The sequence below is a fragment of the Mchenga conophoros genome, linkage group LG18, assembly GCF_057382185.1.
Source record: "Mchenga conophoros isolate Kocher_MC1m ecotype Shallow Benthic linkage group LG18, M_conophoros_male_GT1.1, whole genome shotgun sequence".
NCBI lineage: Eukaryota > Metazoa > Chordata > Actinopteri > Cichliformes > Cichlidae > Mchenga > Mchenga conophoros.
The window spans coordinates 8,895,439-8,919,304 of NC_140543.1; the positions used below are offsets into that span (position 1 = coordinate 8,895,439).

Sequence of the window (23,866 nt, forward strand, 5' to 3'; positions counted from 1 at the left end):
TCTGTGTCAATACAACATAAATGAAACATTACAGCAGCCCTTTAATTATAAATGACTAAAAAAAAAAAGTACTTCATGTACGTTAACATTAACATAAATTGGTATCAACTTGTTCAACTTGTCGCAGAATCAAGGAAATGACAAAAGATTTTAATGTTCAACAACAGAACAATCCAAAGCTAAGATTATATGTATTACAAACTTTTCTCAAAACTACACTCATCTGGGACTGCATACAAAAACGTAAGAGGCACATCGGAATACTACAGTCCAATTCACATTCGTTTCATGACAGAAGTTTGCACTTAACAGACATTACCCGTGGACTGGTTTAAGCCCATCAAGTTCCAGAAATACCTCTAGTGTTCTTTACTTGTTTTGGGTAGCTCAGATTGAGAGTGTATATAAGCCCCATCATTAAGGCACACACTCTGGGCACATCAAGGTCTTCCAGGACTGCTGTTCCTTCAATCACAATTTTAGCGACAGCTTTGAGAGACACTGCTGCACGTCTGGTGACTACAATCTTTACCACTTCTTCTGGGAACTGTTGTTCACCATCCTGGCAAGTAGGTAGTTTAAATGGAAACATGTCAGCATTTTATGTGCCATTTAAAAATAAAACACAAAAGAATGCGAGATTCACCTACCAGCTGTTCTCTGAAGAGATCCTCTTCCTTCTCTTTCAGATACACCTTCAGGCAACGGATTGCGACCTCTCTCTTCATTTCCACCGAACTCTGGAGAATAAAAAAAGCAAAACAAAACTTAAACTTACAGTTTATTAGGTGAAAAGTCAAAACTATTACATTTATGTGACTTGCATTGTGCCAAATATTGATTTTAAATATGTTTTTAAAAGAAATAAAGATTTAATCTTTGTAACTTCAATTTAAACTGTTACACACTGGCCTGCTTTAAATGCCCACTTTGCTAGCAATAGGATAAAGTGACTAAAAGTAAATGTAACCTAAATTTCATCAACAGCACAATTGTGCTTTTGATGAATAGGACCTGAATCAGAGAATGACATGAACTATAACTGTAACTGTAACAACTAATTCATCAATACACCTGCGAGGTACATTATATATACTTTCCAGTTTTAGTAGTAGGTGGGCTAAATGTTTCTCAATTAAATTAGGCAATTCCCCAATTTCTTCATCCTCTTCATTTGCTACATCTTCACACAATGGATTTTCATTATGTTCCTCAAGAGGATCATCTCCTGCATTCAAACGACTGACACACCGCTGTATCAGCTCAGGCTTGAAGTCATCCAATGAGTGAGGAGTGTGTTTTCGGTTCCTATGAGAAGCATATGTTCAAATGAGCAGTTACAATCCCAGTACAGGCAAGGCATAAACAGTCCACCATGGCTATGTTTAAGCCTGTAATGCTTTAAGAGCTCATTCCTTCTTGATGTTTCAAACTTGCAAATTTTGCAAGTCCAATGCATTTTGAAATTTACTGCAACCTTTTGTAATGCAAAGAATTATTGAAGCTTTTGAGTTAACAAGCTATTTTAAGTATAAAACCTTCTCTAAAACACTACAATGCAACACTGAAAAAGATTAATCATAAAGACTGAACAAAATTGAATTTTAAAATTGACATCTACAGACTGCAGTTTAAACTTGTAATAAGGTGTCAAATCCAAATGTGCAAGAGAAATTTCTTTTAAACTATTTAAATACCACTGTGGACATGCCACAATCCCACACTTTACATTATGCTTACAATTACAGAAAGCAAATGCAAGTCGTATACACACACACACACACACACACACACACACACACACACACACACACACACACACACACACACACAATATTGTTTTTTGGGGTTTTTTTGCTAGGTCAACCAACTTTAATCTCAGGCAGAATTCCCAGTCGAGCTTAGAACATCAACACAATTGATAGAAATACTTTTAGTCAGGGATAAATTCACCACATTTTACTCTGTCAGTAATTAGTTACCTCACCCGAGACCATCTTGTGGAAACACGAATTTACTCTGACACCATGATAAAAATGCAGGCAGCTACTGACCGGTTAATTTGAACATATACGGGTTCAAATTGAACATGCTCTGCTGTCGACATAGTCTATCAGCTAACCAAATGTACCCTGACAAGTGACATGTTTTAATTGTATCTGTACTCTTTTATTTGTGAGGAACGTTTGCTAGCTAAAAGAAACGGCTAGCTAAACTTAAAAAAACAACAACAACTATACTCTGCTAAATTACGATTAAAACCATCAAATTTCAGTTTTTTTTAAATATGACATTTTAGAGTGTACAAATATAACTTGTAATTCATCTATTTAGAATTCAGTACTTACTTAACTCACCGAACACAGTCGAGGGCAAACACACCTCTTCTCCCACGAAGCCACAAGAATCCAGAAACTGTTGCGCACAATACGAACATATGCTACGGGGTTGCCCTTGTCTGTCTGAATGGTCTCAATTCAAACAGGAAGGATGTTGAAACTCATTTTTACATGTTACACAAACTTAATATTTTCTGTTGTTGATTGATGACAAAAGTATTTTATTCAATATACTCAAACATTTAAGTTAAGGAGCTGTTTTTTAATTTTTGTGTTGCACTGACTTCTAACATTGATTATTCAACTCACTAAAACGTGTACATGTAGGCAACTTACTTTTTTTAGCAGAAAAATGCTTTTTTGTTAAGTTCTACCGACAAACACAACGAATATTTTTTAGAGTGTATGACTGAGACTCTTGTCTTCTGATTTATAGCATCTTCTGACCATCAACTTGTGGCAGAGCCTTTTTTTTGGGGGGGAAGTGCAAAGTGCAAGTTCTCTGGTATCCATTTGATTAAATGAGTATTCCTAACAAGTAGTTGTGAAGTGTATAAATGTGCAAAATGGAAAAATGTAAAATTCAATTCAATGTGTTGATTTTCTAGGACAGCAACTGTTGTGCTTCAGCTGGTTTTACACTTTATGTCAAACTGTATCTTTGTATCATTGTTTCTTTAGGTGTTGGAACTGATTTATAATTCATGACTACATAGATAGAAGTGAAGAACATTTCAGTGCTTTGAATCTCTGTTGGTTTGAATCAAGTTGAAAATAAGTACATATTTAAAAAACATATCCTGGTGTTGTTATGCTAGTTTTACCAATGGTTTGTATTCTGTTTGTACAGTTTACAGTGCTCCATCTTTTATGGAGACAGGGTTGTTTTATCTGACAGGACATAGTAAATCTTTGCAGCGTCTCTTTGTCTCAGTTTTGTCTCTGATCTCTTTCTCTTTGCCTCCACAGCATTATCAACACGAGTAAAGGTCAGGAGTGTCTGCCCCTCACAGTTCTGCTGTCACTGGACATGTCTGAGTCAAGTGCTTATTAGCTTTGGCCTTTAGCTCTTTTAAGATCAGCTTCCAGCAGCCACAATACTAGTTCTTTTAGATTTCTGCTGGGCCTGGTGCCACACACATTTGGTTCTTATTGAACATATTAAAACCAAAATGATGAATGGTGGCACTAATGTTTACAACTGCCACATGTCTACAGTTGTACACTTGTAGGTTTCCCCCCTTGACTATTCATTTATCATGTATTCATTTATTTTCTTACATTTAGTATATTTTTAATTTACTTTTGAAAATGGCATGGGCTTGAATCACATGTGACATGTCTTGTGGAGATCTGGAAGTATGGTGAGTCTATAAAGCACATTTATTTAGAAATGACACTGCTCAGTGTCCTGGAAAAGCTTAGCAATGCCTGCATGCTGGAAGAAAGGCTTCAGTTGACTGATGAATGCAAATTCTGTCTCAGTTCTGGGAAAATTCTTGACAATTCAGTCAAACTGTTGGGCCATGAAAGTCTGCACACCCAAGCTAACTATCCTTTGTAGACTGTCAAGATGGCTTATGACCTTCTTGTTGCTGGTACTATGGGAATTTGGGCAGCCCAGACTGTAAATCCCAACTCACTGACTCTGCCTAGCAGTTCGATGGAAACAGCTTGTACACGGAACAAGCTCAGTACAGTAACGTGACAGTAACGTGACAATTTGAAGTACCAAATGCATAATTACACATAATTATCATCAGTCAATAGAATCAAACTTTTTAATCGCACAATCATCTTCAAAATAAAGAAGTTGTCTGTCTCTTGAACTCAAGTAATGCAAAGTAATGAGTAACTATGGTTAAACATGTTTCCAAAAATATTTAGGGTCAATTACAATAATCTCTGTTTTGTCTGATTTTAGAAGGAGTTCATCCAGGTCTTTATGTTATTTGGACAAGACAGTTTCTCTAATTGATTTCTGCCAGCTGCCTTTGTACGCAAGTGTAAGTGGGTGTAAATGTGCACCCAAATGCAGAAGGTCAGAGTTCAGAATACAAATAAAGATATTTATCAAGGATGATTAAATTCTAAGGGAAACAAAAAAAAAAGTACACGAAGATTACAAGGGTCACTAGAAGCCAGAGGAGTCCAAGGAATGCACTACAGGAACAAACGAGAAACAAATGCGCAGACTACACAATGCAACACAGCAAAGAATAGATGCAAACTGAGGGCTTAAATACAAAATAGGTAATCAGGAAGATGGGACGCAGAAGGATAATTAGACTCCACTGAAACTAATCATGGATGACAAAAAAAAAAAAAACCCAGGAAAAAGACACAGAAAATAACAGCTACTGTGTACCAGTAAAACAGGAAGTAACTTAACAGGACAACATCTGACACAGAGATGCAAATTTAACAAGAAACAGGGAAACTCAAGGAATTAAATATAAACTATAAATCTGACCATAAACAGAAATTTAATGACAAAAACTACAATTTAAAGACTAAACAGAGAATGTAATCATGAGGAAACTAGCCAGGGAATACCAGCTACATAAAAATAAAACAAAACTCAAAAAGAAGTCAAAACAGCAAAAAAACAAAACAAAGTCCAAGTATTAATATATAATAACTCAAAACTCGGGCAAAATAACTCAGGGTCCATGACAGAGAAAAGCTTTCTGGTGTTTCGAGTTACAAATGGCATCCAACTGTGATTACTACCTCTACACCATCAAATGTGCAGAATTTCCTCCTCGATTTTCTTTATAGTATTAGTAGTTGTGTACATTTAAAGCGTCTCATCATGTGGGACACCTGTTTACCTGCTCACATTGTGCGGATCTTTTCTGCTTGGCTGCAGAAATTTGGTCCACAGAATCAAAAAAGTAAATAATGAAACAATTAGATTTAAAGTGAGATACTGTTTATGGTAACTGTGATTAGTGTTACAATAATTCCATAGGAAATAAATGTGCATCATGACAAAGACCTCTGAAGTGATGAAAAGTGTGTGCGCGTGTGTGCTCAGTGGGGCTCGGGTCAGCACTCTCCACTTTCAGAATTGACCATCTGGTGTTTGAGCTCTGAGGCATCTCTTTGGCCTGACACAGCACTTTTGCACACTCGCACACAAACACAGATTCTGGCTTCTTCTTTCTCTCCTAACTGTTGTCACTGCATCAGAAAACACAGATACATTTAATTACAATAAGCTGGTGTATTTCCAATCAATAGCTTACACCACCACCACTTATAGTGACAGTGTTTTGGAGTGAGACACAGTGCTGCTAGCCAAATGAAGAACAAAACTAAATGTGTATATAATGTTTGAATAAAATAACTTTTTCAAAGCTCTGCCTTTTGTTTGGTTTGCTTTTCCTTTTTCAACCTATTGATCTAGAAAACATCTAATCAATATGCTACCACACCGCTCTTTATTGGTGATGTGTAATACGGAAAAGGAACCTGCACAGCTGCTGTAAAACTAATCAATGCTTGGCACCACAACCCTTTATTGATGATATTTTATATAGCAACGGATGCAGTCTTGCAGGCAAACTTAAAAACTAATCAATAGCTCACACCACAGCTTCTTAGCACTGCAATATTTGGGGACAGGATACAAATGGTCTGGCAACTCTTCAGTGTATAGAACTGCATCCTCTTATTGGCGATGCTTTTTCTGAGAAATGATAATAGAGACTTCACAGCAATGTGCGGTTGTTTGTAAAGGGCAAAATATCGTAGCAGTGAGGTTAAAAAAGACGCAAGACATTTTCAAGCTTGGATTGTACCCCCTATTGCGTGTGCAGCTGCCGAGAAGGCATTTAAAGACAGTGCTACACAAAGACTAGTGCAATGGATGATAAGCCTGTTGGATTTGATTGATTTGATTCAGACAAAATATCTCAACCTCTGCATGGGTTACCGCTGGATTTTGTTAAGACATGCACATGCCTCTCAAGATGAACTGCATTAACTTTAGTGATAACGTCACTGTTACAGCCCTAGCAGGGCCTCCTCTTGATATTGGCTTTGTGTGGGTGTGGTGTTCTCTCTCTGTCTCCGCCTCTCTTTCTCCTCCCACCCCTCTGTCCCTCTTTCACTCTGCCCTCTCTCCACGACACACCTGCTGTTCATTACCCTCGTTTGGCACCTGGACCCAGCCAGCAATCACCTCTCGGAGATAATATGGGCTGGGGATGAACTGTGTGTGGGGGGATTTTCCCTTGTGGCTCTACACTGTCTTTCTAGGTGTTGGAAAGGTCCCACTGCATATTTGTCCTGTCCGTGGTTTTATGTTGAGTGAGTAGACGGGCCTGTGGGCCCCGGAAGTGTCTCCCCGTGGTGAGGAGTTAAGTGGGAAGTGCCTCCTTTATTTGTTTGGTAGTTTTTTTCCTTCATTGCTGCGACTGCTTCCTTTGCTTCTTTGGCATTATTGGTAAAACGGCTTTGCCAGCTCTTTAGGTTAAGATTATTTGTAATAAAGCCATATTATGTGCTGAACACCTCTGTCTGGTTTCCTTTTCATTCCGTTCCGTTCCCATTTGTTACCGGTCGCCACACTCACACCCCTAGACCTCCTTCGTGGGGACGTCACAGTCACAAAATTTTGTAATAATAATGATAATAACTACGGTAATAGTAGCATCATTAGACAGATTAGACAGACAATTTAAACAAGCAAAATAAATATCACAATATTTAAAGATAAACACCTTCATTTGGAAATCATGGCATAGTTTAAAAAATGTTATCATCATATTTTGTTTACATGCATAATGACTTATATAAATTTAAGGGTGGTTGTTGAGTACCCTGCTAATGTTATTATTAGGTAATCAGCTTAAATTATTTAAGTAGATTTGGATGCTGGCCTTTTAGCTGGTGCACTAAATTGCAAGTATTATTTGAAACTATGTTATTTGCATAATGCTTTTTGTGAATTGTTTATTGCCCAAATCTTAATGCCTTTCTTATTAAGTCAGGGTGGAGCAATGACAACAGCTGCATTAGTCGTCATTTTCTATGTGTAAAGGTATGAGAAGTAACAATTAGTGTTACATTCACATTTGCAAAGGTTAATATAAGCTTCTAACATAGCTCCTGCAGGTTTGCATTCATTAAAGTGTTTCTTTGTTTGTTTTTTTAAATTTTTGGTTTAGTTTGAAGTAGAGATGGACCGATCCGATATTACGTATCGGTATCGGTCCGATACTGACCTAAATTACTGGATCGGATATCGGAGAAAAATAAAAAATGTAATCCGATCCATTAAATATCACGAAAGCACCTCACAAAACTTGCAACACGCCGTAACTCACCTCAGAACGTTAGCACGTCGGAGCAGTATGCATCACGTGATAGAGCGGCTGTGGCATGCGGGACCTGTCGGTGGTCTGGATAGCATGTGGAGCTTCGCTAGCAACCCGGCATTTCATCTCCGACAAAGTTATCCCCGAGAGAAGTAAAGCAAGTGTGTAAGTCCATCTCTGAATGTTTGTAAAGCATTCCTGCGTTAAGCTTACCAAACGATATATGGAGCGACTGCCTCTTCTGGCTGCTACTTCAATCATGAAACTGCTTAATGATCAGCTGATCGGCTTTTCTGTCACAAGTCCGTCTCTCTAGTTTGTTTTTGGCCCACTTTGCACCAGAAAGAGGAAACCAGCGGCTGAACAACAGCAGCACGTTTAAGCTTGATCAGCTGTTGTTAGAATTTATTTATTATTACTTTCTACACCAGGATCTTTTTCTACGTAGCTGATGGCTGGTAACTGTGCAGGGGCGGATCTAGCAAAGTTTAGCCAGGGGGGCCGATAGGGCATTAACAAGGAAAAGGGGGCACAAAGACATACTTTTCTTTCTTATTCTCATTTAAAATGTCTAGCTTTTAATAAATAATTATCCGAATCTTACACCCAAAGTTTTAATCTGATGTAAAATGAATAGAAGTCCATTACTGTATAGTGACTATTAAGTCTAATATATATACCCTAGTAAGCTATAGTACTTTTTCCTTTGGGAAGGTACCATCTGTGCAGTCTGCAATTTTGTTGAAGAAAGATGTTGAATCTATTTAATATTTCTTGAAAAATAATTGATTTCTGTGCATTTTTTTTTCACACTGCATCAAATTAAGGTTGATTACGTTGATTAAGCATCATGAGGTGGAGTGTGAGGGGTGGTTCCCTATTTTTTATTTATTTATTTTTGTTGTTGCTGGGAGTTGGAACCCTATTAGTTAGGTTGCTTAATATTTACGCTAAGTACTCTTTAAAATACCAGAATAGGGAGGATGGTGTAGGTTTAAGTTTATTAGATTGATCAGTATTGCTGAACTATGAATTTTTTTTTTTTTGCATATAGGTATAACAGAATAGCTTTAGTGTAGTTGTTGTTTTAAACTTGAGTATGAACTTATACAAAATGCAGCAAGATATTAAAAAAAACCCAGTTTTGTTGATTAAAAAACACTATATCGGATTCATATCGGTATCGGCAGATATCCAAATTTATGATATCGGTATCGGTATCGGACATAAAAAAGTGGTATCGTGCCATCTCTAGTTTGAAGCAGCAAGTTTTTCAGTTCAAGACGACACAATCACAATTTCCTCCTACGGGAGACAATAAAGCAACCTAATTGTAATTACATTTAATGGGTTTTTTATAAGATAACATTCTATATCTATTCAGATTTAATATCCGGTACAGTTATACTGTGTGTATGACAATAAAGTACCACATTGCACTCCATTTGTTATCGTACATTATTAGAAATGGGGAGTCGTGATTTATGGTTTACTTGCATGTGTGTGTGTGTGTGTGTGTGTGTGTGTGTGTCAGAGGTGGGACCAAGTCATTGTTTTGCAAGTCTCAAGTAAGTCTCAAGTCTTTATCCTCAAGTCTCAAGTCAAGTCTCAAGTAATGTCAGGCAAGTCAGAGTCGAGTCTCAAGTCACTGGTGTAAAAGTCCGAGTCAAGTCACAAGTCTGAAACTTTGAATTTCAAGTCCTTTCGAGTCTTTAAAAAAAACAAACGAAAAAATAATGTTGCAGTTATATGCTAAATGTAAATATTAGACCATGTAATTTTAAAATCTGTGTTTTTCTCAACACATACAAAATAGTGAACTTAGAAAATATACACAAATTGTGAAATTGCACCTCTTTAAAATGCAGCTCAATTAAACTTAGCTCCAAGAATAATTTTCACCGACAGTTCTGAGATACGCTGCATGTTATTCTTGGATGCGGTTGTAGGACCAGCTTTAAAATCGCATGACAAAAATATCATACACATTAAAAAAAACTGTATCACCAACGTAGCCTGGAAAACATTTGCTAGTTGGATGAAGTCAGCTATCTCATCTTAGCATATTTATATGCATATTTATAATTATACGGTTCTTGGAGTGAGTGCATACACTCATGAAGTTTAGTAACTTCCGGTCACTGCAACAAGCCCAGGTACAGTTTACCGACGGATGGGTGCAGGACCTTGAAATGCACCGTGTAGAACGAAAGACCATCGTACGTATCATAAGTTTACCAGTCTCACAAATCGTCTTCATAAATACACATTCGTTAACCGTTTATTAATAGGACCTTTGAGCTCAACGGTAATTAATTAGTAGTAGAAATAATTTCTGGTACCCATCACAGAAATGTAGCAGTGACAATAATATTGTATGCTGTAATCGTACTGGGCAATTAGTGATACAAAAAACCTGTTTTATCCTGTGAATAAAAGTATGTGTTTTTGTCAGTGTACCATAATAACAGAAGCGAAACGCAATATTGTGTCAGGACAATTTACTATTTATGCACAATAAATAAAGGAGCATAGCGCGACAATTTCTGTTCAGCGCCAGACTTGCTTGTAACCTATATCACCAATTATGTTAAGAAAAATGACGCATTAACTACAACAGCAGACTGACCTTTGTGTAAATGCTTGGAGCAGACTAACCTGTGAGCTGGAGTGTTCTAGGACGTTATATTTGATCTTTGAATGGCTGCAATCCAGTCGCCTCTTTGTTACTTCGGAAACATGGCTCGAACAATTTCTCTTCCACGACGTAATCCGATAACAACCGATCTCTTTACCCGTCGGCTTTCCGTGGCTGTCATGCGACCGGCTATTGCAGTTAATAATACAACAGCTTCTTGACATTTTTGTGTTTCTTTTTATCGCTGTGTGACTGATTTTAATTGAAAGCCTGCGTGCGCTAGTACCGCTTGCCACGAGTTCCCAGAATCCTTTGCGGTTCTACCCGTGAATGACGTCACATTTTCAATCTCCATATAATATGCGTGTTAAATTTTATATTTGGGGTAAAATATCAAGTCTTTTCAAGTAAACCGGTTCAAGTCCAATTCAAGTCCCAAGTCATTGGTGTAAAAGTCCAAGTCAAGTCACAAGTCTTAGAACATTTTTTCAAGTCAAGTCTAAAGTCATAAAATTAATGACTCGAGTCTGACTCGAGTCCAAGTCATGTGACTCGAGTCCACACCTCTGGTGTGTGTGTGTACGGTTAGAAAGTAAGTGTGAAGGTAAGGATATCTGCAAAACAACTCACCCAAGGACAAACGAGAGACACAAATGAAAAACTTTAAAGTCTGAAAGTGAAAGTTTGTAACTCTGAAAAAAGGCTTTGTTTTTACTCTTCTTTTGATTTATAAAGACCAAAGAGACTTGTGATGAAATTCCAACATGTATTGAGTTTAAATGGCTATTAAGAAACATTCTCTGTAATAAAGGAGCAGCAGTCTGAGGTCCTTAACCCATTTAAATGACATTTTCTGCACTGAAAATAACAAGTTATCTGTTTGAGTAAAATAAGTTAAGAACAACCTAGAAACCGTGTGTTCAGCCACTGCACAGAAATTAGTTTTAAACTGCTGACAGTATTTTTTACAATGCATTTGTGCGTCTGGAACAACTAAACATGACTTAAAGGTCAAGCTATTCTTTAATCTGTCATGTTCTCACACACTGACACACAAACACAGATGTACACACACACACACACACACACACACACACACACACACACACACACATACACACAGAAGAAAGTTTATTACTTTCTACACCTCAAAGGTTGAAATGTAATAAAGTTCTTTCAATCTTTTGTTTTTATCATTTTTGTGTCTCTGCAGGAGCTGGAGGTTGGTCACCTATTATTTCAGACCGATATCAGTGGCTCGAGGTTGACTTGGGTGAGCGGACCAAGATCACAGCTGTCGCCACACAGGGCCGGTATGGCAGCTCTGATTGGCTAACGTCTTACCTGCTGATGTTCAGTGACACGGGGCACAACTGGAGGCAGTACAGACAGGAGGACAGTATTGGGGTGAGTCCACAGAGCAATAGTAGTCCCAAAACAACAAACTGAAGACTATAGAAGTGTTTTAATGATTTTAATAATTTAAACAGGTATAACGAAAGCTTATATGGCAAAAATACCTTTAAAACTACACAAGTAGAAATGTACAAGCATCATTACACTGAAAAAATAATCCTATTGATTGCAGCTAATTTTCCTGGACCACTACAGTCATACTTAGAGACGATTTGGTGTTTCGTAGAGCTGATTTGCACGAATCAGTCAGTCCTGCAGAGATAATCACAGTCATCAGAAGCCCTTGACTCCTCATTAATAATGGATGAACCAATGAAAGGGCTCTGCTGACTATGCTGACCTGTTGCCAAAACACTTAAGCTGCTGTTGACGGACACAAGTGAGACAAGGAGACCGAGGCTGTGCAATTTAATCTAAAGGCTTTCTGAATGCTAAACTGAAGAAAACTACAACTTTGTTTTAAATTCAATTCAAGGACGTCTTTACATATGCACATATTCAGTCTCACCTGTCCTTTCACTTGATGTACGGTATGGACATGAGGGTGACTTTAAAAACTTCAAAGGATGTTATAATAGTTGGATTGTTTTCTGTATTCGATTTTTGAATAGAAATTACATGTTTGTGATACTTGCACACTACAAACATCACACAGTTTTTAGCTTCCTTCAGTCTCCATTATAAGCTAAGTAACACAGCTACTGGCTATAGTTTTATACTTTACTTTTTAACTTCTTTCTACAAGGTTCAGAAGCTGCGTCTCTTGCCTGACTGCTTTGAACATTAAATAAAATACTGCAGTCTTTGGGATAAATAAATCCCAGCTATAGGAATGGTAATGCTACATAAATCACACATTTTATATTAGTTTAAATCTTGACTGTCAATGAGTCAGTTGCTTCTTTAGGACTGAAGAAGCAGTGAGGCATTCCCTCATAGCACATTGCTTCGATGTTTTCCCTTTGCAAGTGTCTTGTCAGACTTGCACTTGAAAATATGGGTCAGTATCAGAGGGATACTCAGTAGTTTTCAGTTTTTGTGATCTGTAAAAACACAGGAAAAAATCCTGTAAGAACAGTGAGCCCATTGTAAATATGTCTCCAGTGGCTTTAATGTCAAATCCAGTAGTCTAGTACACATGCAAAATATGGTATACTGCTCCACTGTGAGCATGACCATTTATCCGGGGTGAAGCCGCATTTGTTACAGTGCTGCAGAGAGAAGCTTTCGATTAGGAGTCGAGCCGTGGCAATTTCCTCCTGTGAAAAGAATTGAGTTAATCTCGGTGCTGAGGATCTTCTGTGAGAGAGAGCAGAGGACAGCTCTTCACAGCTTAAAAACATGTTGATCTGATGCTCTACATAAACTCTGCACAATCCCAGTCACATTTCAAAGTGTTTCTGAACTTTTGTGAGTTAGTCAGCCAGGCTTAGAGAGCTTGTCAGAGAAAAAGTTGATGACAAAGCAGCCGGATCAACCACACCACTTCTTGGTGCTGCTTTTTCTGGCAGGGTTGTATCTTTCTTTCCATGAGAAAGGGAAACTAAGGGGAAGATATTAAAATTGTATCATTGTTCCCGGAGGCACATAGGGTAAGCACGGCAAGTAACTCTACAAAGTAAGACAGTGGGTACTCAAAAAGAGAGACAAGGAAAAAAGCAGAAAAAACCCAGAAGACAAAGAGAAGAAATTAGACTTGGACCCAAATGAGAACTAAACAGCCCATTATCATTCCCAACGCGTATCATTGTCACACCTCTAGGCATCTCATAGTGATGCAAAAGGTACCCTTCCTCGTCTGTTTGAAACATTCTGGGTTCTCAATTGACTCCAATATAAACCCGCTCGTGGCGGTAAGAGATGCTTAGAGCACAGGATCCAGCTGTCCATTCCAACACAAACGCATCAAAGTATTTCTGATAATTCAACAATAAAATAGCTTCGTGTTGGGGCCATCACGTAGTGTTTTCCAAACTGATTCAGGATCTGAAAGTGAACAGATTTAACGTACATAATGCTTTGTTAGGTTTATTATTTTCTATTTCACAAGTAAAACACATTTATAGATTCATTCCAACTCGCTCTCATTCCCAACAGGTAAAATACAGACGACTGTGGCAAGTCCTCTGTATTTTACCTGTTGGGATGAGAACGTGTTAGATACTCGAGAGACAATGACAGTCACCTTCCTTTGGCAGCTTTCTCTCTTGTCTTGGCTCTTTTGTATAAATAAAATTATATGAATCAAGAGTTTTAAGCTGTCTTGAGTAAATGATAAAAAGCCCATTCATATAAGTTAATAATAATAATAATAATAATAATACATAATTGTACACCTAACAGATATTTACAGTTGCCTAACATAGGGGCAGTCTTAGTGCACCTGTCCATGTCAAGTGAATGAACAATGCAAGACAGAAAACTGAGTGTTTGTGTCCAAGGACTCTTCCAGGGCTTTCTCTTCTCTGACTGTTAAAGTAAATGAGATGCTGCTCAATCCACGAAGTCTGGGCTTTGCTGGGCTGAATGCTCTTCTGGTTCATCAGCTGAGATGAAAAAACTGCGTTCAGCTGCTTGGTCTAAAAATAAGGCCTCCTCATAACCCAAGCATACACAGCTCCTAGGGTCCACTGAACAGTACTGTCAGTTCACATATGCTGCTAATTTTATATACTATAATATGATGGTGTGCTTGCTGGAATCGTGTATCAGTGTGTGTGTGTGTGTGTGTGTGTGTGTGTGTGTGTGTGTGTGTGTAGCACTGCAGCCAATTTGTTCCTTTTAGCGGAAACAACAGAGGAAGCTTTTATTTTAAAAACATGAGCAGTATCCAGGCACAACCATACAGATATATACACTACTAAAGTTACACATCATTCTTCTTTTCACCATATAAGCAGATCCAACTCTCCTAAGTTAATGAGTTAATTAGGTGTATAAGCTTTTTTTTCAGTAGTGCGGGAGCCAGTTAACCTGCGTGTCAACTTCACAGGATGCATGTAATTATGATAGATTGCCAGATGGAATGGCTGTAAAAAAATAAAATAAATAAAATAAACCAAATTAAGCCATTTGTCACCCAGCCCGGAGTAAGAAGGAAACAATTTTCTGTTCACATTTTTAAAGGCAGGCTGTTTATTGTTAATCCAAAGCAACATCAGAGCAAAATACCATTAACTTTTTTTTTTATTTGTTCATTTCCTCAGTTTTGTGTGAAAAATCCAATCATCATTTGAGTGATTGAAATGAAATTTTATACAGACAGTTGTGGTTATGGAAGTGATGAACTATTATGGAAATTTTGATGAGACAATTGTCATCATTGCACAAAGACGGTGCAAGTTCTCAGACTCAGATGTTCCAGAAACATTTATTGGGTCTTGGCACCAGGCTACAGTTTTTACAGTTTATATTTTCACTGCAGCTCTAAGGATCTCTTCAACACTATGCATTTTTGTACTTAAATCAGATACCTGATGCTTAATGCGGTGTGTCTTTTAGTTACATACAGCCCACCTTTATAACCTTTATACTCGGTGAAATGCTCTGAAGTCAATGGGAGACAGGGTACAGGGAAGAGACCCTGGATTTAATTTCCCCCTAAATTCCACCAAATGTGATCTTGCCTGAGCTGTCAGGTGGACTGGAGGTTAGGATTCATACTGTGTGGGTGATTTGTGTCTTGATTTCTAACTATACCTATTAAAACTTCAGGCCAAAAACATATCTTAAAGAAATACTTCGTTTGAATCTTACTTTGTTCAATGCATCTGTTGCACCTAGAAGTTTTGTCATTATGATAGATATTATGTCATTTGTCACTGTAAGCATGTTAGCATGCTGATGTTAGCCTTTTGTTCATGGTCACAATTGTGTCAGCAGAGGAGGCTGTTGACTTAGTCTTGTTAAAATGATTGATATTCACTGTATTTGCACACCTGTATTATTATATGCTAATGCTCTTTGGTGATGATGGATGCAGATATACCCAGAGATGCACTGCAAATGTTGCATACCAGATTTAAAACAGTAAAAGTAGTCACCTAGTGGTCTATATCAGCGGTCCCCAACCCCTGGGCCTCGGACCGGTACCGGTCCGTGAGTCGTTTGGTACCGGGCCGCGAGAGTTGAGGCTCAGGTGTGAAATGTATGGTTTTCAGGGTTTTTATCGGTTTTCAGCGTTATTTTGTTATCGTTTTTATCGTTAACTCTGTTTTCCTGGGTCTTTTCACGTGTGTTATGAATAAATCTTCTTTTTTTCGGTACCGGTACTAGTTTTATTTTGTTGTATTTATCCGCGACACCTTAAAGGCCGGTCCGTGAAAATAATGTCGGGCATAAACCGGTCCGTGGCGCAAAAAAAGTTGGGGACCGCTGGTCTGTATAACAAAGTAAAAGTGGGAGCTGACTCCCAATCGCACAAAGCAATTCAAAATCCAAACCATTGTAAGAGTGTTTACACAGCAGACTGATACACAGGAAGAGAGAAGAGAGTCCCTGTGGCGAACCAAGCAGTAAAGATGCAGTCTAGAATTCCAAAAAGAAACTTTCATTAAAGCATGGAAAAGCAAAAGCCAAAACTATGCAATAAAAGACGTAACTCAGATTTAGGAGTTGAGTAATATGTATATGTATAATTTTTATATATGTATGTATATATATATATATATATATATATATATATATATATATACAGTCCAGGATGAGACAAGGAACATCCAAGAATACATTGGGAAGATGGCCCCAACTGACCGAGTGCTCAGTGAATACCTCAGGCAGCAGAAACCCAAGAAAGAGGAGGGAGACGAGGAACCATCATGGAAGGACAGGCCCCTGCACGGTATGTACCACCGGCAGATAGAGGAGGTGGCTGATATCCAGAAATCCTACCAGTGGCTGGACAAAGCTGGACTGAAAGACAGCACAGAGGCACTAATCATGGCAGCACAAGAACAAGCTCTGAGTACAAGATCCATAGAGGCTGGGGTCTATCACACCAGACAAGACCCCAGGTGCAGGCTGTGTAAAGATGCCCCAGAGACAATCCAGCACATAACAGCAGGGTGCAAGATGCTAGCAGGCAAGGCATACATGGAATGCCATAACCAAGTGGCCGGCATAGTGTACAGGAACATCTGTGCCGAGTATAACCTAGAAGTCCCGAGGTCAAAATGGGAGATGCCCCCAAGGGTGGTGGAGAATGACCGAGCTAAGATCCTGTGGGACTTCCAGATACAGACGGACAAAATGGTGGTGGCTAACCAACCGGACATAGTGGTGGTAGACAAACAGAAGAAGACGGCCGTAGTGATCGATGTAGCGGTTCCGAATGACAGCAATATCAGGAAGAAGGAACACGAGAAGCTGGAGAAATACCAAGGGCTCAGAGAAGAGCTCGAGAGGATGTGGAGGGTGAAGGTAAAAGTGGTCCCCGTGGTAATCGGAGCACTAGGTGCGGTGACTCCCAAGCTAGGCGAGTGGCTCCAGCAGATCCCGGGAATAACATCGGAGATCTCTGTCCAGAAGAGCGCAGTCCTGGGAACAGCTAAGATACTGCGCAGGACCCTCAAGCTCCCAGGCCTCTGGTAGAGGACCCGAGCTTGAAGGATAAACCGCCCGCAGGGGCGTGCTGGGTGTTTTTATATATATATATATATATATATATATATATGTGCAGAAAGTAAATAGTTAATGCTACAAAAATCTGCCGTGAAAATGAACAAAAAGGATAAGCCAAACTGAAGGGGATGTAAACAGAAACCACAGAGACCAATCAATCTATATGCTGAAAAGTAAATTACAGCTTTTTCATGTAAGAATAGTGCAGCACATGATCTTTTGTCTGTGATTTTAGTCTTTTCCAGGTAACAGTAACGCAGACAGTGTGGTCCACTACAAGCTGCAGCAGCCGGCGATCGCCCGCTTTATCCGTCTCATTCCTCTGGACTGGAATCCAAACGGTCGGATTGGACTCCGGCTGGAGACCTATGGATGTCCTTACAGTAAGTCGTATATTCTTTACTAGACAAATGAAAATCTTTACAGATTTGTAAGGAGATCAAATCAGATTCAGATCAAATAACTTTATTCATTCATTTTAATACTTTCTCTCTTAATTGTATTAAAGAATTGAAGCTTTCTAAGACGACATAACAAAACTACACAGGTCCAAAGTTTTTAACTCAAATAACCAAGTAAGTGAAATGAGTAAGTGTACAAAGCAGAAATATAAAACTAATGTAATTAGAATTGTAAGAATAGGGATCATTTATAAAACACTAGCAGAGCCACTTAGCATTATTAGATTATTGATATATTCTAAGTTATTTATTCACTGTGTGTTAAAGCTATGTTTAATCATATCCAAGGGCTATAAATTTATCACAGTTATTAAAAGAAACTTAAGTAAAAGTAACAAAGATAAATTAGTGGAATGACTGAAAAGAAGGTTTTCAAAAGAAATGAAATGCAAAGTTTTTTCTAGCCTCTAATTAACAAGAAATATTGTGGCATTTTTAATAATGTATCTTCAATAAAAAAAATTCTGTGTTTACAGAAAAAAAATTCTATTTGGCTTCAAAAAGTTTTTTCACCATTACTCTAAGTATGTGTTGTTCTGTATCCTCTGAATACTTCAACTTTTCTTGTTTTCTAAGTTTCACGCTTCATTCGCGTCGTGTTCTTGGTTTTTATTATTTTTACAACCAAGATGTTAGCACATCAATTATCACCCTTCTTGATATTGTAACATTTTGTTGTGTGTGTGTGTTTTTTAAATACACCATGGCGCCTAAAGCCTGCCAGCTATTGTTTCCCTCGCTCATGTTTTTAATTTTCACCTCTGTAATCAACCTCGACAACCATCCATTTCACGCGTTCCTCAAGCCAGAAAACATACTGTGATAACAATTTAGTTGGCTCTACTTTTCGCTTTGCAGATTTCACAGATTAACTGAATGAATTAAAGTGATAGCAAGCCCACATCACACAACTTAGTTTTCAGCCATGCGTGTAACTTTTGCAGCTTCACATTTCAAAACACAGATTTTTTCTCTGAATAAACGTCAAGTATCTCACAGTTTCTTTAGTGGATATATCCGCTGTTTGCATTGAAAACAAAAATTACCACATGTCACTTCTGCTTTCACAGCTTAACTACTTTAGTCATGCTGACAGTTAAATGTGTAGAGTATACAAACCTTTTGGGGAAAAGGCTGTTTTATACATCTGTTTTTAAAAAAAAAATACAAGGTGGTGAATTTTCTTGTAAGTTATCTTGTTACAAAGTAGTTGCATTCAGCCTTTTTTACATGTCAGCAAGTGATACACTTGCATTTTTGTGTTACCCTCGTAAGATTGTGTGTAATGCATACATTTAAAACACATCATTTCTTATTGGCTAGTAAAATGTGAGGGCTATATTCCTTAACAGTGAAAGAACAATCACAGTTTGAGCTGGTCAAGTCAGGTGCATGATTATAGTTGAGCTTATGTCTCGATCTGATTGCTCCCTTCCTTTACAGCACTGACTTCTGAACATAAAGTCCTGAGTTCTCTACTGATGTTTTCGTTCATTTTCAGCCTCTGATGTGGTTAGCTTTGATGGTGGCAGCAGCGGTCTGTTGTACTGGTTGACTTCTGGGCTTAAGCGGACATCCAGAGATGTTGTCACTCTGAAGTTTAAAGCCCTGAGGAATTCTGGGACACTGCTGCAGGCAGAGGGACAGGAAGGACTCAGCCTCAGTCTGGAGTTAGAGAGAGGAAAGCTACTACTGCTGCTGAGACAAGGTAAACACACAGATCTATTAACTGATATCAAGAACATTTACATCCGTTAATAATATACTTGGGTATGGCTGAGATTTCAGTATGAATGCTATTTTCATCAGCTGAAAAGTTGATAGAAAATAATACTGTAAAGTCTTTAAAATAAGAAGCACGTTGAGATAAGTTGTTAACCAGAGCTACAGAAATATAACTGAATTGGAAGTATCAAAACCAAGAACACCTTTATTATATGAAAAGTTTACTGCCTTATATTGTTATGTTTCACATTTAAATTTCTTTAAATTTAAAATATGTTCCAATCTGACAGCTTATGTCTAAACAACGATTTAATAAGATAGAAAGTATTTTTATATTTGTAAGTCACTTGTTTGTGTTAGTGCAGAACATCTGTTTAAAGGTTGAGGACAATATAAAAACCACTAAAATTACTAAGATTGGCTTTCGGTGGATCAGATCGATGGCATGTATACTGGCACCTGATTGGTTTAAATCTTGGCTCCAAATTCTGCTTTTGCGTCTCTGTCTAGTTACAGCCATGATGGATGGCTCCCGTTCAGTGTAGCATGTGTTAGGGCTGGACTGTGCGAGAGTTGATGCACGGCGTGTGTGTGTGTGTGTGTGTGTGTGTGTGTGTGTGTGTGTGTGTGTGTGTGTGTGTGTGTGTAAATGGGGTTAAAGCAGAGTTTGTCTGGCTGCCATGCTGAATCATCACCATATGGCACATCTCTCATCGGGAAGCCCATCTGGTTGCTGAAGTACGTTATCCATCTATCAGTCTTCTGTCTCTTGCTCCATTTCACGAACCTCTGAACATCTTTCCCTTTTCCATTAGCAGCTAAATACACCTTTGTGTCCATGAGCTTATCCTTAAATATGTCAGCGTTTTTTTTAACAGACAAAAGGAATAACCTTGCAGCCAATTAAATTAAAAACTAGCATAATTTCAAAACCGTGTACTCAAATTTCTTGCATACACAAGTGTAATCCATTGTGATAGGACAGTAATTCTCACTCTCACCTATTGGCAATTTAGAATCATCAGTTAACCTAACCCTACTAAGTGCGTGTCTTTGGACTATGAGTTAAAAACAAACAAGAGTACTCAGAGAGAAACCACACAAACACAGAGAGAAACACCCCAGCCAGGTGGATTCAAACTTGCTGTGAGACAAGAGTTTTAACCACTGCACCACCATGCTTCCTGGTGGGTGTTTGCAGTCCTTTAATTATCAAAGGTAATAAAGTAGACGTGTGATGGACTTTCCTCACTGGGGTGTTAATGACAGGTCCTGGGAGAACACCAAGCTATATAAAGTTATCCAGCCCCTCCACCTGGGCTCCATTTTTGCTATGACGATGGAAGCGTTTCTCCTGTTTCCTGATATTTCTCACAATGATCACCTCGGCCTACAGGTGTTCAGCTCAAGATTGTTCTTCTTACACCAGAAAGGCAGGTGGTTGATCTCATCCCACTAGGCAGATTCATCATTACTTGAGATCACAGCCAAGTATGCTGTCAGCATACTTAAGTAACAGCCGACACAGGAAACAGCAACACTGTTCTGGAAAACAGAATTGAAATTTCTGTCATAACCAGTGTTGGTCAGTTACTTGAAAATAGTAATTAGTTACTAATTACTGATTACTTCTCCAAGAAAGTAATCCTGTTACTTTACTGATTACTTATTTTCAAAAGTAATTACTTTATGACTTAGTTACTTTTTAAAAACATGATACACAACCTGAATACTTAATAAAGCAATAGATCCTTCACCCCATCCTATTTTTTCCTGCATATTTCATGATTTAAAATGATATGATATGATGATAAAATTGAATTAATCAAAAAGTCTGTTTTTTAAAAACAGACTTTTTATCTCTTAAACAGACTTAAAAACATTTAATCAAAATACTACTAATATTCTAGATATTAGGCCATATTTACCTAAAAAATACTAAAGAAACAGATTTCCCCAGATTCTCTCCCACTTTACTCAGATCAGCTTGTTGTTGTGTTTGTGACAGTCCAAACATTTGCCAAATGGGAAGTACTCTCTGGCAGGCCAGCGATGCAACTGCAACACTGATAACAAGGTTGAACGGTGTTTCCCTTGTCTCTTCTTCACAGTTTTAATTTTCATCTATAAATACCATACCGATATACGGAGATGTTTTCAGCCTCTAGTTATAAATACAGTCTAGGAGTCCGTTTACAGGCATTTGAAAGATTATTTTAACATTTGTGACTGCTGTTCACGATTTATTATTACTGCTGCTTTATATTTATCTACTATAAACCTGTAAATACCATATAAAGATGTGGCTTTGACTGAACTCAGTTCAGTCTTTGTCTCTTACTTTTGTCAGTTTAGGAAAACAAACATAGTGATTGTTCTTTTTTCAAGCTCCAGTACATGATGTGAGCTGTAAGACATCTTTTTAACATGTTTGGATACTTGTTAATCCCTTTAACACAGAAGGACAGATTCACAGAAACTCCAAAATACTGCCAGCAGATGACGTTAGAATATGTATGGACCATTTGCACCCTGTAATGACTGGCCAAGTCCTCTCGACTCACTTTTAAACCCCATGAGAGTTTCCTAATACCTTACCAGGCTGATAACTATTTGGTATCCCAAAGTTTGCAAAATATGTTTCGAGTCAAATACATTGACAGCTGCTCCTGAAGAAAAACATCTTCCTGCATAATAAGGTACAGTCAACAACACATCATATAGACTTAGTCTGCAGCAAGTGTTCAGCAAATGCTGTGAAAAAGAGGTAAACACATCCTGTCTGACCCTCTTAGTCATTAATAAAATATGCCATAGTCATTTTTTTCAGTTATTTATCCAAAGATTTTCCTTGCTCTTATTCATCACCACAGCCTGATTTTCTGGGCTTCATGTTGATATGTCACACAATAAAACATAATGCGTATAGTGACGTTTACTTTTTTTTTTAAGACTCCATGACCTTTCTTCTTTGCCTCCATCACCCTACCCTTTGAATTTTTTATATCTGGTGACCTGGTCCTTGTTAATATTTGCTGTGTGCATTCTTGCTCCCATCAGGAAGTAACCTATTGATTTCTGATGACCCCTGCATCACAGTTTAAATAAAAATGGAGCTCAAAACATTTAAGAATAGCATAGAATTTTGCAGCATGATTTTTCTTACTTTCTTCAAAAATTCAGCGCATTGGTAGTCATCATCTACTTGTGCATTCTTTTTGCTGCTTTAGAAAAAATATATCTTACTTTGTTCCCCCTCATGAGCTCTGTACTGCTAAAAAAGGGAGAGGAGATAAGGATGGGATGGCAGTCACAGTGAAAAGGGAAGAAAAAGTAACAAATAATGGAAGAGAGGGCAAGACTGTATTTATTAAAATTCCTTTATTTTCTCTTTGTTTGCCCTTTCGTCTTTCATAGTGATGCCAGTTTTCTCTTGTTATTCAAGCTTCAATCAAATCATCTGTCACACTCTATCATAAGGTCCTCTTCCTCTCCTTCTTGCTGCTCACAACATAATAAGGGCTGCATTAATCAATGCCTATAAAGAGAACCTATTTGTCTTTAAGCCGTGCCATCCTTCCTCTTATATTGATTGAGCTGTCTCTTTCTATTTGTCCAGACTGTAATAAAAAGACTCATTCCAATAGTTGCATTAACAGGACAGACAAAGCATCAGAGCTTGTCTTCTTTTTTTCTCCAAACTTTGTGTTTCTCTCTCTGAAGTTGGAATTGTCTGTCTCTAAACTGTTTCTTATACATTTTTAATGACTGACCGTGTTCAGCTCTTTCTAATGTTTCTCCTCTCAGCAGAAAGTTTCTCTCGCAGTTCTTTGGGGGATGCAAAAAATCTATCCACTAATTAAGACCTGGTGGTGCTCTTCTATGATTAATTTATTTCTCACCATGTTTCCACTGTGGTTTTTTAGATTAGGCATTATTATGAGTTTGGCATTAGACGCTAGTATGCAGATATATTCAGGAGACATCATGGAGAATAGAGGTTCATACAGACCTTTGTATGAACCTCTCAGTGGGATCCTGAGTAAAACGGTCAAATCAGAAATAATCCTTGTCCTCCTAAGTGCTGTTTTGTTTTCCTTGACCCCTTTTACAGGCAGGACTTCATCCACTGAACCCCAGCGCCTTGTTTCCCTTGGCAGCCTGTTGGATGATCAGCACTGGCATCATGTAGCAGTGGAGCGGCGTGGCTCTCACCTAAACCTCACTGTGGATAAACACACAGAGAGGGTTCAAATCCCTGCAGAATTCAGCCACTGGAGCATTGAACAGGTATTTTCAAATACAGAAAGGGTTAAATTTAGCTTCTACCTTTTGTGCAAA

General features: G+C 38.1%; 1 protein-coding gene across 3 annotated transcripts in view; it reads left to right on the plus strand.

The window, feature by feature from the left end:
• The window catches only part of LOC146553161 (contactin-associated protein-like 4), a 137,909-nt gene that overhangs the window by 54,814 nt on the left and 59,229 nt on the right, over positions 1-23,866 (plus strand). For all 3 annotated transcript variants that reach the window (XM_085253519.1, XM_085253521.1, XM_085253520.1), the window contains exons 3-6: positions 11,518-11,711; positions 17,575-17,722; positions 19,302-19,508; positions 23,640-23,815. In XM_085253519.1, coding sequence (XP_085109645.1) covers positions 11,518-11,711; positions 17,575-17,722; positions 19,302-19,508; positions 23,640-23,815 — 725 coding nt within the window. The remainder of the gene's footprint in view (positions 1-11,517; positions 11,712-17,574; positions 17,723-19,301; positions 19,509-23,639; positions 23,816-23,866) is intronic.